The sequence below is a fragment of the Larus michahellis genome, chromosome 21 (assembly GCF_964199755.1).
Source record: "Larus michahellis chromosome 21, bLarMic1.1, whole genome shotgun sequence".
Classification (NCBI taxonomy): Eukaryota; Metazoa; Chordata; class Aves; order Charadriiformes; family Laridae; genus Larus; species Larus michahellis.
The window spans coordinates 1,289,638-1,301,638 of record NC_133916.1 but is presented as its reverse complement, the minus strand read 5'-3'; the positions used below and the strand labels follow the sequence as shown (position 1 = coordinate 1,301,638).

General features: G+C 46.3%; 1 protein-coding gene across 9 annotated transcripts in view; it reads left to right on the top strand.

The window, feature by feature from the left end:
- Positions 1 to 12,001, top strand: part of PPP1R12B (protein phosphatase 1 regulatory subunit 12B) — a 135,265-nt gene that overhangs the window by 20,825 nt on the left and 102,439 nt on the right. For 2 of the 9 annotated variants that reach the window (XM_074564403.1, XM_074564398.1), the window contains exon 1: positions 5,190 to 5,434. The exons of the other annotated variants lie outside the window; for them this stretch is intronic. In XM_074564403.1, coding sequence (XP_074420504.1) covers positions 5,258 to 5,434 — 177 coding nt within the window. In that variant the 5' untranslated portion in view covers positions 5,190 to 5,257. Of the gene's footprint in view, positions 1 to 5,189; positions 5,435 to 12,001 lie in introns of those variants that run through there. 9 annotated transcript variants of the gene reach the window in all.

The window sequence follows — 12,001 nt, the reverse complement described above, 5'->3', positions numbered from 1 at the left end:
AGTTCAGCCGTGAGCCCGGTCGGTGTCTGGCTGCTGCTTGTGTCCGTGGCAGGCAGAGGTGGAGAGCTTGCTCTGCTCCGCCACTCCTGCCTTTGCCGGCTGCGTTCATTGCTCTGTCCATTTCTGGCTACGTCCTTTTTTCGGCATCTGCTAGCCAGGGCTGTGTGACACTTGAAAAGTCCTGACAGAGCCCTCGATCAGGAGTTCACACTGGGCTGACGGTATCTAAACCACGCAGGGCATGCGCATGGCATCGCAGCGAGTTAACCGGGTTTACGGTACTCTTGTGAAAACATAAAAGTTTGTATCAGATCTGTATTTCTTTGATCATGGAGATCACAGGTCTTAATTAGACTCAAAACATCATTAATGTCACTAGGGAAAGTTGACACCTTGGTTGTGTCCATCTTTCAAACCAGCGAGATATCTGGTGTCGTGCTTTGACAAGAGTTCAGCGCGCGGCAGCGTCCTTAATAAGCTTCCAGTGCTCGGTTTCTCTGTGGCAGCGTCTGTGCGAGGCTTCTAGCAAAGAACTGTCATTCACGCCGCACTTGTCCCTCTTGGTGACCTTATCCCACAGGTTGTTTTCTTTAATAGATCGCTTCTTCCCAGGACCTTATTGGCCACCACCTCTCTTTTTCCATGGGCATCACCAGGACAGAGTCCCTGGCCTCAGGGCGGGCTGCTGCTGGCAGCATGGGGCTGGTGGGCCCAGAAACCAGCAGCGAATGATTTTGTTACTGGGGGCCATGCTGAGATTTGCTTTAGTTTGTTTCCCACAGGATTAAAAAAAAGAACAAAAAAACAAAACAAAAAAAAAAAAACAAAAAAAAAACCAACCACAATGAAACAAACCAACAAAGACACTTTCCTATGGATTGAGCGGCCCTAACAGTGTCGATTGATTTTTATTTTGTTTCTTCTGTTTTTTTTTTTCTGTGAATAAAGGCAAGCTCAAATGCGCTCTGCCTGGAAGTGTAGTTAATGTGTGAAAACTCATGCCAGTCGGATTCTCAAATATGTATCGAGCACTTGTCTTTTTCCAGTATTGAGAGTTCTTGGACAGCGTGTTACGGAAGAGATGTGCAGACTCTGCCGTAGGACTGGGAACTCCTGTATTCTCCTTCACCTGCCACTCTAAAAACGCCAGCCATAGTCCAGACCTTAATTGCTGTGTTTAGTTAGGTTTTTTTCGCTATGTTTTAAGAAAATATATAGCTTAACTTCTACTGTAATAGCAAATTATGTCAAGGTTTCACTAGCATTTAAAAGAAAACGTTTCCTTAAAGCTGCACCATGTGAAGTGATGTTGCAAATCCACGTCATGGCGCTGGGAACAGAAATGTTGGCAAAACCTTAGCTGTGGTCCTGTCAGGGAGAAATACTGGAATCACTTTCTTTTGCGAAAGTTTGCTTTATCCAGCAGCCTCTTTGTCTGCTCCATCGTTTGTTACGCGCCAAAGAAAATCCGGTGTCCTGTGGTGGACGTGGTGCCTTTTTCTGCTGGGAATGCCGACGCTTCAGGGCAGTTGAGCCACGATGGATCCCAGTCTCCTGTTCAGGTACGGAGCGGGAAGAATGGCAAAACCCAGAAAAACCACTTGTTTACTAGAACTGAAGGCTCTGCGTTGCACAGGACCGGAAAACGCCTGAGCAAGCTGCTGTGTGTCTGTCTAGTGATGATTTTTGCTGAGCCCCTCAGCACGCACCGGTGCTTGGAGAGCATTCAGCCACCTGAATCCGTAACTGCGAAGAAGAAAATTTCAGTTTTCCCAGGCACTGCAGGGTTGGCAATGAGAACGAATAAGTAGAATTATGGAGTGTATGTTTTTCTTTTTATAAGCCAACTTTTTTTTTTTTTCTGGCCACAAAAGTGATGTTCAGACCTTAAAGCAAAACCTAATGTGGCTGCAAGACAATGATGAGCATGAAAATCTGGGGCTAATATTCTGCTTCTGAATAAACTGTCTTTGAATCCACCAAAGGAATCTCCTCTTTCTTTTCATTTGCAGTTGAGTTGAGGTGTTTCTGCGTGTAGCTGCTCTTTTCATCATCTTTCCCCTTACTCAGTGCTAATTGGGCACTTCTTGGTGTTTGCAGGAGCTCATGGTACTTCCCCTGCAGGAGCTCGTGGTACTTCCCCTACAGGAGCTTTGGCGTCTGTGAGGAAGAGCTGGTTTCCTTGGAAGCGATACCAGCCCTGGAGTGACTTTGTTGCTTCCTTTGTTGAAAAAAAACCCCAGTTTTCCCCTGGGCCATATGCGGTGTGAGCTGTCTGACTTGACAGAAGCAAGATGTCGGAGTGAATGGACATCTTCTGTTACGCCGCACCTTAGGGCTGTCTCAGTCCTGCCCTTCTGCTGCTCTTGTCATGTGCTTTTCATACCAGCGTAAGTGCTTGTCTGGTCCCACCGTGAGCCAGTTTAGCTCCTGGATCTGTTTAGTGGGGTGTCAAATGAGTATCAATGGGGGTTGCAGGGAGGGGGACTGCTGGCCGGGGGCACGACAGGGCAGGACGAAGGCAGCCCTGGCTTCAGCCAGCAGAGCCTGCTGCAAGAATCTGCCATGGGAGAGGCTAAAGACAGCCTGAAGTGACCAGCGGAGATTTCTCTGTCTGTCTTTGAGGTCTATAGTTAGGTAACTCAGATCTCATCTGTAGTTTGCCAAGTTGGAGCTAAAATCATTTGCAGCTGTTTTTCCATGTCTCTGACCAGTTATGGGAAGACCTAGAGAGCCTCTTCCCATAGAGGACTGTTTGCTGGAGCATGGAGTGGCCCTGCCGTGCCTTCCCACCCCTGCTCGCAGGTGTGGTGCGAGTGGAGTAACCGTGCCAAGTGGGCTGAAAAGTGATATTTGTATTTTTTCCCTATTATTGACAATGTTAGCCTTCATTTGGCGTTGGCCTTGCCACGCTGCTCTGCAACCTCCGGTGGCCGTTCAAGGCAACAGGGCGAGTTATCAGCCCTGGGCTGCAGGAGATCACCTTAGTTTGGCTGAAGCTGATCTAAGGTTGCACCTTGGAAATACAGAACATGTTTATGTAACATAGCTGGTGGCAGAAACTGCATATATATATTTTGCTTTGTAAGAAGTGCCTTTAGGAGCTGCATTAAATAGGTACAGTATTGCCACTGGAGTAGCACCTGTAGGGCTGAAGCACAAGGGGGTTGGTTGCAGAGCGTTTCTTTGCTAAGCAAACCTGCAGTAGCTAAATTTCCATTTTCCACACAGGAGTGAAATGCTTGTGAGCTTTCTAATTATGAAATGTAGAGTTATTTCAGGCAGGAACTAAAATTTCAGTAATTTAAGGGCGGGATTTTATATATACTGTCTTGATCCAGTGCCAGAGAGCACTGGCTGAGTGGGAGAGAAATGACATACTTAGTGGTCAGAATGACTAAACTGGTGAGACTTGAAAGGCTAATGCTGCTCTACACCATTAGAAAACTGGCAGTCCCTGCTTTTTAGTGACAGACTTTATTTTTAGTGTTGGCAGTTGATCAAGTACTGGACTCATTTCAAGCTCTTCTCAGATGGTACAAAGTATTAGCCTCTAACTGCTGTTGAAATAATGGGTATTAAAAATCATGTTGGAGGATGAAGATGACGAAAAGGAAGAGAGTAAAATGCTAATCTAGATTGGATTTTAAAGTCAGTCCCGCATGGCCTGTCTCTGGTTTAGAGCTGCGTGTTCTGGTCTGTGAATGCAAATGGCAAACCAGGCCGCCGGCTGCAGAGGAAAAGCTCGATGGAGATGGAAAATCCCTGTATTGGGTCCTGTTTGAATGAGAGGTGAATTAAGTGTAGGTTTCTATGATTCTGGACACATGGAAGCACAAGTAATAAGAGGCTGGAGGGGCTGGCATAAGGGATTGATCCCTGTGACGCATTGCATAGTGAAATACTTGTGTCTTTGGTCTTTGCAGATCACTCAGTGAATTATCTTCATTCGTTTGCCAAAATGCTGTTTGATTAGAAATGCTAAATGAGGGGCAAATAGATGGCAATCCTGCATGCCTATGCCCGTTGTCCTACCAGACGTAAAAGCAGGGCGATTTAACTTTCTTCCCATTTTCTTCCCATTTTGGTAACAGGGAGCGTGTGAGTGTCCAGCTGCCCTTCTCTCTCTCTCCAGCAGTGGTTTCTCCTTGTACTAGAGAAGCCGAGCTGGTGGCTCTGGTGTGCGGAGCCCCCCTCGCCCAGAGCAGATGATGTACCGGCCAGGGGGGAGTGAAGTGTGGGCTTCGGCATTCACTGCCAATACCATGGCTGCAGAGCTACAGGAGAAGTCCCGATAATTATAAAGAATTTCACAGACATTTAGCTAAGCCATCTATAGGCTGGTGCAGGAGATATTTACATCTACCTCCTTTTAAATCAGGTGATGTCCCCAGTGCACGTATAAAGGCGTGTAGAGTTTCCAAATGTGGCTTCTATTCAAAGCAGTTCTCCACCTGACATTCCGTGCTGCTATTTCATCTTGAAAATGCTACGTTCATGAAATAATTATGCCTTTGCACGTATTCCTCTCCCCCCTTGTGCTCTACTGGCTTTTTTGTTGTGCTAATCATTCTAAGAGATTTGTTGTTGGTTCCTTTTGATGACTGGCATGGATACTGCTGAGTACTTCTAGTTGTTGTGGGTTTGATTCCAATGGAAAAATCTGACATAATCCATATCTCTTTTCCTGCTTACATGAGAAGTATGACTCAACCGCTGTTAAAAAAAAATGAAGCAACATAGCTAAGTAATCAGACGAGAAAATGAATAATACCCTCTTTATCTCATTTCCCTCCCTTTCCCCTTGCTCTCTTGAAGCAGAATTTACCTTTTTCTGCTGGTTCTCATACAATTGTGGCACAATAAGTTTTGCATAAAGATTTTACAGCCGGGTGTGTGGCACAGAAGTGCCCGTGCAGGATATCATAGCTGTAAGGCCACCCTAAAGCTGAGGCTGAGGAGAGAGAAGGGGAAGGTACAGGAGCACCAGTAAGAGCTGCTTGTTGTTCCCCAGATCACTGGTGAGTGTAATCGGTGCTGCTGGAGATACAGGATCACTTGGAAGTGGAATTTTTGGTAGTGCTGGTTCTGACAAACGCCCCCTTAAGAGCAGAGCTGTGATCATGAGACACAATGGCAAGGTCATACCTTCCAGTGCTGACAGTCGCTAGCGGTGACAGTTGCAAGGCTATTTTGGGAGTGCTTTTCTCTTTGTTTTCTGTGAACTCCTCTCTCTGTGTTCCCAGATTTAACCCTGATGCTGTTCAGCTGTCATCAGGCTTGCCTTCGTTGCTGGAGCGCTGGCTGGTTTGCGGTATATGTTGACATCATATATTTGCTCTTACTTTGCATTCCGTGGAAGATTGACTCCCTTCATCTCCCGGCTAACCTTGTTCCATATATTTTAGACTTAGGACGGGAGAACAGTAGCGAAGTAAGTCTTGTCATTTAATCCCTTTGACTGTGACCTATGTGTTGTGACAGCATGACTTAACTGGCCTGCTAATTCTTCCAGCCCAGTGTGTTAACAGTTAATGTTGCTGCTGGTATTGGTGTCATCCTCCGGTTTGCAGTAAGTCTTTAACCGTTTCTAAAACTCCTCAAAAAGCTCTAGTTGCACTCATCATATAGCATAAGGTTGTGGTAAAGAAAAAACCATCTTAAGCCTCAAGTTAAGGAGCAACCTGGTAAAACTTGGCTCTGGGAGGTGTCTCCTGTGACTGCTGGTAGGTCGTTGAGGGTGGGATTCATCTCATCCTGCTGTGAATGGGTGGATGCTGGTCTGCAGGCAGTGGGAAAGGACAGGTACCCTGAGGGTGATACATCCCACCTGCTTAGACAGGCAACGCCCTCTGGGTCCATCTGTTTCTCCACACTTTGAAGATGTGGATGAAATAAATCTTGTGCGAGGCAGGGGAGCGTGCGGCTGGGGCCGGAGGGACCCTGGCAACCTGGACTTAAACCCGCGTAAGCTGTTGTGGGGTTCTCAGGTTGAATTCAAGGCTGCATTTGCATGCACACCGAGAGTGTTCTGCTTTTATTACTTTTTATGGCCTGTTTTCACTGCAGTAACTCTCTAGCTCTTCATTTAGCCCAAAGAAAACCTTTTAATCAGTTTGAGTGTGATGTGGATCTGTCTGATCCTGTCAAAAACAGTCCCACTGGTGGTGTTAGGAAAGGGTGTGCTTGGTTTGTATGAACAAAACCCACTTTTGTTGCCCCATATCTAATGCAGAATCTTTTGTAGCTCATGGGTGGTGCAGCCTCTGCCACCCAAATGAGTCTCGGTCAGGTTTCCAGAATGAGAACATCATTTGGGAGGAGAAGACTAGAGGCTTGGGCAAATAAAGCATCTAAGCAATGGAGGTGAGTCAGGTCTGGGTCAGAATGGCTGCGCACACATGACACAAGTCTGTGTGTACTAGTCCTTCCCCAGCATCGTAAAGTTCCCTGGATTTACAGAGAATAAATATGGGCGTCTGTGTTTGTGTGTGGAAATATGCACGTGCATACCTCCACACATCCACCACCTGGAAGGCTGGTGAGAAGCCACGGCGAACCCTGCCTGGGGACTAGAAGTCTCCTGAGGTGCCTTTCGACTGCAGTGGTTCGGTGGTGTGTATGTTGCTGGTCTTTGCCCGGCTGGCACCGGGGTGTGTTGAGAGCTGGGTGCTCTTTACACAATGTCAGACGGTCCCTGCTCTGAGGATCTCGTCGTCTGAAATAGAAACTGTTTCACCGTATGGAAGAATGGAGTGACTGTCTGGGCAAACTGACGTATGGAGAGGAGTCCTGAGGATCAGTGCAAGAATGCCATAGCGTGGATGTAGGGTTGTATGGAACAACCTCAGAGGTGTCTGTTAATATTTTGACTTAAGAGTTACAGAAATTGGGATCGGTGATGGAAAAGAGGGAGACAAACCACATCAGGGGAGGGCTGGATGTATAAAGAGCTTTGAAGAAGGTATATCAGTGCTTGATTTCTGGGTTGGAAAGGAATTTGGTACAAAGAATTAATAATGGGCGTTTCATGAGCAGTCTGATTTAACAGCAGCGTTTGCACAGGCCAAGAGGTAACACGCTCCTGGGAGGCTCAAGAGATGAATACTGGAGTAATTAAGAGGAGATGAAGCGTGGCCTGTACTGGTCTAGGGTCTCTAATACTTGATTAAAAAAGCCGGCATGTGTCTGACTAGCTAGTTTGTGTGTTGTATTTCCCGTCACGAGGGGAGCTGCCAAGTCTGACTTCTGTGTGACCCATGAGGACGGCTACCCGGGAATCCGACACAGGAGGATTACGAGATTTTCGCTCTTCTGCGCAGAGCAGTCACCGAGACAGGGTGCTGTCACAAGGCTGATGTATTCATAGGAGAAACACGTCACCCAGATGCCAAGCGTGTAGCCCTTTCTTCTTTTCCCTTCTTGCATCTTTCCTCCACATTGAGAAAATGCATAGGTTCTCTCTAAAATCCTGACCAACCAAGGAGGGAGCACCAAGGAATTAAATATAGCCAAAATTAAAACCACAGCAGTTATTACAGGTTTCCTGGCTGACTTTGATTCCAGGCTCTTGCACCCACACTGCTGCTATTTCATTACGTGCTCATATGACACTGGGTGATGTGACATACTGTTTGTAAACTAAATATTTACTCAATGGGGCTGCATTTAGAAATGCAGCGTGCTCTCGGCCAAGTTCACCCCTGTTGCATGTGCTACCGTACGCAGTGCTACCACCTTGCGCGGGCAGACGGCAGCTGTAATGCTGGATGTAAGGCCGAAATGCCGACGAGAACCGTTCTGCCCGAAAGCAGTTGCGCTGAATGTTGTTTGTGTATTTATGTTAAACCACCGCAAGACTGGGTAAGTTGTGGAGAAAACAGTTGCTTTAACGGGGGTGCCTGTGACAGCGCTGCTGCTGTGCGATTATTGCCACGGCTCCTGGGTTTGTGACCAGCCCCCTTTTCTCCATGGAGAGGCGAAAAGGTGGGGTTTTCTTCACTCAGCTGATCCCAGGCAACTTCTTAGGAATTTGTCAGATGGTTCAGTTGCTCCCCTCCCTGCCATGCTGTATATAGTGGGAATGTAACGCCAGTCGTAGGCTGGGGTTTGCTAAATGTGACGCGCCCCGTAGAAAGTGAGCAGCATTATGCTGTTTACACCTCGCTGGAGCTCGATTCTTGGTCCTGCGAACCCTTCAGTCTCATCCCGTCTGGCTCCTGTTACTCTCAGGTCTTCCTCTCTGTGTCCCGGGGGGATGCCCAGGAGATATGCAAACCAGAGACCTTGGCAGGCAGTCAGAGCTGTTGCGTTGCCGATGCTCGTCAGAAGTTTGACGGCGCTTGTGTGTTTTGGTATGCTCCGAGGAAGGAGCAAACACTAACAATGCCATTATAATAATGAGGTTTCATTCAAGATAAAGATCGGATTTTGTCTGGTTGTTGAACAAGCCTTGCCAGACGAGCAGAGTTTTGCAGAGTTGTTCTGTAACGTTTCCTGGTGTCCCCCGTTTTGTTATTGTAATGTAAGCTTCATGCTTGAAAGAAGAATGCCTTGGCAATAGCTACTGGCAAAAAAAAATAATAAATGCTGCAGTGAATGTCCCTGGCTGCAAAGGGCTACACCTGTTATCCAAGAGGGGGAAGCTAATATGCCATATCTGCAAATTTTAGAAACTGAGCACTTCCTCCCTATGGAAAAACTGCTAAATGCTGGTCCCCTGCCAGGAACTGAAGGAACACCGTGAGCTGTGGATGGAGTCTTGCCCAGCGATGCCCGGGATTTAAATCGGATGAGCCAACTTTCTTTGAGCGGTTAGTGGGTAATTCTGGGCGCTGGATGCAGTTTGCATTGAAGACTGCTAAAACTGTAATGCATTAGTGCCATTCCAGAAGCACTCGGAGCTCACCGACTGCCAAGAAAAATACGAGGATGGCAAGAGATTAGCCTGCTGAAGATCTCCGATTAGAGGGAAAGATACTCACCGCAGACTCCCACCCTGTCTCCTCCCCCTGAGGGTGTATTATATCTTCCACAAAGAAAGACGATAAAGAAGGAATTAAAAATTTAGAGGCAAAAGTGCTGTGCTCTGTAGTTAACCTTGCTTTTAGCCTCTTCTACGCGTGTAACCAAGCAGGTGAGGGTCAGCAGTGCCTTAAATTGGAAAGAATTGAGTCTATCCACATGCGTATTTTCTTTATGCAAAGCAAATTTCAAGGGTATTTTAGGGATGTGTTTCTTCGCGTTAAATAACTATCCACCCAAAAAACAATGTTACTTCTCAACCAACTTGTTTTGACTTTCTTTCCTTGGAGGGCAGGTGTCTGCTTTGTAATGTTGCTGGCCGCTGTAGTTATTCTTGCAATGTTCCCAAGGAACGCTGTATCAAATAAAAGAGGAGAACTTTGCATAGCGATAGATCCTCTCGGGTTACTAAACTTATCCTCTCTCCTAAATTTAAGGTTGGAGGATTAATAGTACTTAAAGGAGGACACATCTACCCCTTTTACTTCCTCTTTGTCCTCTTCTCCTTCCTCCAGTAACCTCAGGTAACCCAGTTTGCTTCAGCCATAAGATGAACTTTACCCTCTGGATCTCAGTGAACGCATTTTTCTTCAGTGCTGTTTCGCGGGGCTTCATTTTGGCAGATACGTACAATAAAGTGGGGATTTTCGGGAGGGGTATCAGCAGTCAGGGCTCTCAAAAGTTTCAGGTGAGCAGGTGCGTGCCCTGAGTACTTCTAAACAGTGAGAATTTCTGTTCCTTAATTTATACCTTGGTAAAATGTCATCTGTGAAACTTAATGCCATTACTATGTGTGCGAGTACGAATTCTGTGATAACAGAACTATCGGTTGATAGTGAAAAAGTATATGCAGAAATACACTGCAAGCCCTAAAAGCTGCCGTAGAAAGTCGTAACTTTTATACGTGTTTTCTAAAGTTCTCAAAGTTTAGAAGATCTTTAGAAATTACCAGTTCTTCTCATTGTCCCAATTGTCGGCCTCACAATTATCGCTCTAAGAAGTGCGAAGTATGTCAGAGCATGTTCAGATGCGAGCAGTGTGTTCTTCCAGGGCGTCTGACTAAACCATGATGCCAAGAATCCCATGCCTGATAGTTCCTTACATGCGACAACGTTGAGGTTTTCAGAACCGAACAGGGGCTATTCACTACCTCTGGGTGTCGAATGCTGTTTTCCGAAACTCTTTTTCCCACCTCGCTTGTTCAGATCTTGGCCAGTAGAGTTAGTATTACGCGATATTACAAGAATGCAAAAAAAAAATTCTTGCATTCGGATATTTGAGGCAGGCGAGAAGTCATACCTGCTAATGTTAACGCAGCCTCAAGTCATTGAAAAAACTGCTTGTGTTACTCAACTCCGTGCTCGTTTCTGTTCTTATGTGTCACTAACTAACACTAAAATAAATATTTGCCCAGCAGCATCACATTGCTCGATCACGTAACTTGAACAGCAGTTTTTTTCATGATACAGAGGTGCAGAAGGGTGGAGTGGGGGTTATTTTTCTCAGCTATTAAAGAATACATTGCTGCTCCATTAAGGACTTAAGACACTTTTGCGCTTGACTTTATCGTTGTGGCGAACGCAAACTGCGAGCACGAAATGCGCTGTGGCTCCCTGGGGAAGCGAGCGAGCGCCTGCTGTTGTCAGCACCCATGTAGCTTTGTCACTTTGTCATCGTTTTATCTCTTCAGAAGCCAGGCGAGTCAAATTACTGCAGATTTCGGTGTAGGAACAGGTGGGGTTTGATCCCATTATCCCTTCTCTTTCCAGCGTGCATTCCACAGGAACCACGCGAGACGGGGCCAGCAGAACGACGAGGCCAATAACAGGCAGAAATTTAGAAGAAGGGCCGGGGAGGGGGGGGGACACACACCCCTTTTATGCATCTAAACACACATTTAATTTTAGAGTCCACTATATCCAGTGGCTTGAGCAAGAACTGGTCTTCTCTCCTGGCCCATTCCCAGCATGCGCGGATGCAGTGCGTGTATTTGCACAGTTTAGATGATAAACAATGTAAATATAATTCTCTATCAAATATGCACAAGGCTCAATATAGGGACATTCTTCAGTCTAAATTTAGATTTACATGCAAACTGCAGGTAACGCTTCAACAAATACAGCAGAGCAGTTAAGTGTGCACAGGCATGAAAGGTCTACCTCGCTGCTTCCCCGGAGCCAGGCTGATAAAATTCTTCTTTGAGATTATAATTCTGTAGTCAGCCAGAAGCGGTTGTGCTCCAGAGAAACCACTGCGTGGGCGAACTTTGCTTGGCTATTCTTGGAGCAACATGCTCCTAGATGAAGTCAGTTTTATTGAAAAAGTGATCGATAGCAGTTGTGTTCCCATGTCAAAATGTAAATAGCTCATCAATAAGATTGTAAGTAATTTATTTGAGATGTGGTGGGGGAAAACTTGAAGTATATCACAATAAATATGGGTGGCAGTAAAATACAGATTAGCTCTGAGCTTTGCAGGCTCAGACTCAAATTCCCCAAAATTTGCTCCTTGAACTGAAAAGGGATTATTATGTTCCTCCATGCATTGCGCGTTTTACCTTCCTGCCGCGTTTGAATGCATCGTGGTGGACGTAAGCCACTAACGAATTTGTTAGGTAGTTTTGCAGGACTCTGGAAATCAGAAGTGTGTCCCTTCTAGAACATGTCTTAAAATGAATCGCGTGCACATTGGGCACACGTTAGCTCCCTGTGTAGCTGGAATATTTGGCTGGTGTTTCCTACTCTCTTCACCTGCTGAGACTTCGAGGGAACATCTGCACTGCTGTAGCAGGGGGCGGGAGTTGCAGCAAGAAAAATCCTGATTAGATAGTAAAAAAAATTACCCATGGAGAGGCTGGTGAAGCACTGGGAGAGCGGCCGGGACCGGCCACGGAGACTCTGTCCCTGCAGTCAGTAAAAACTGGCTGGAGCAGGCCCTGAGCAACCTCATCTAAGATCAGATTTAGCCCAGCTTTGTG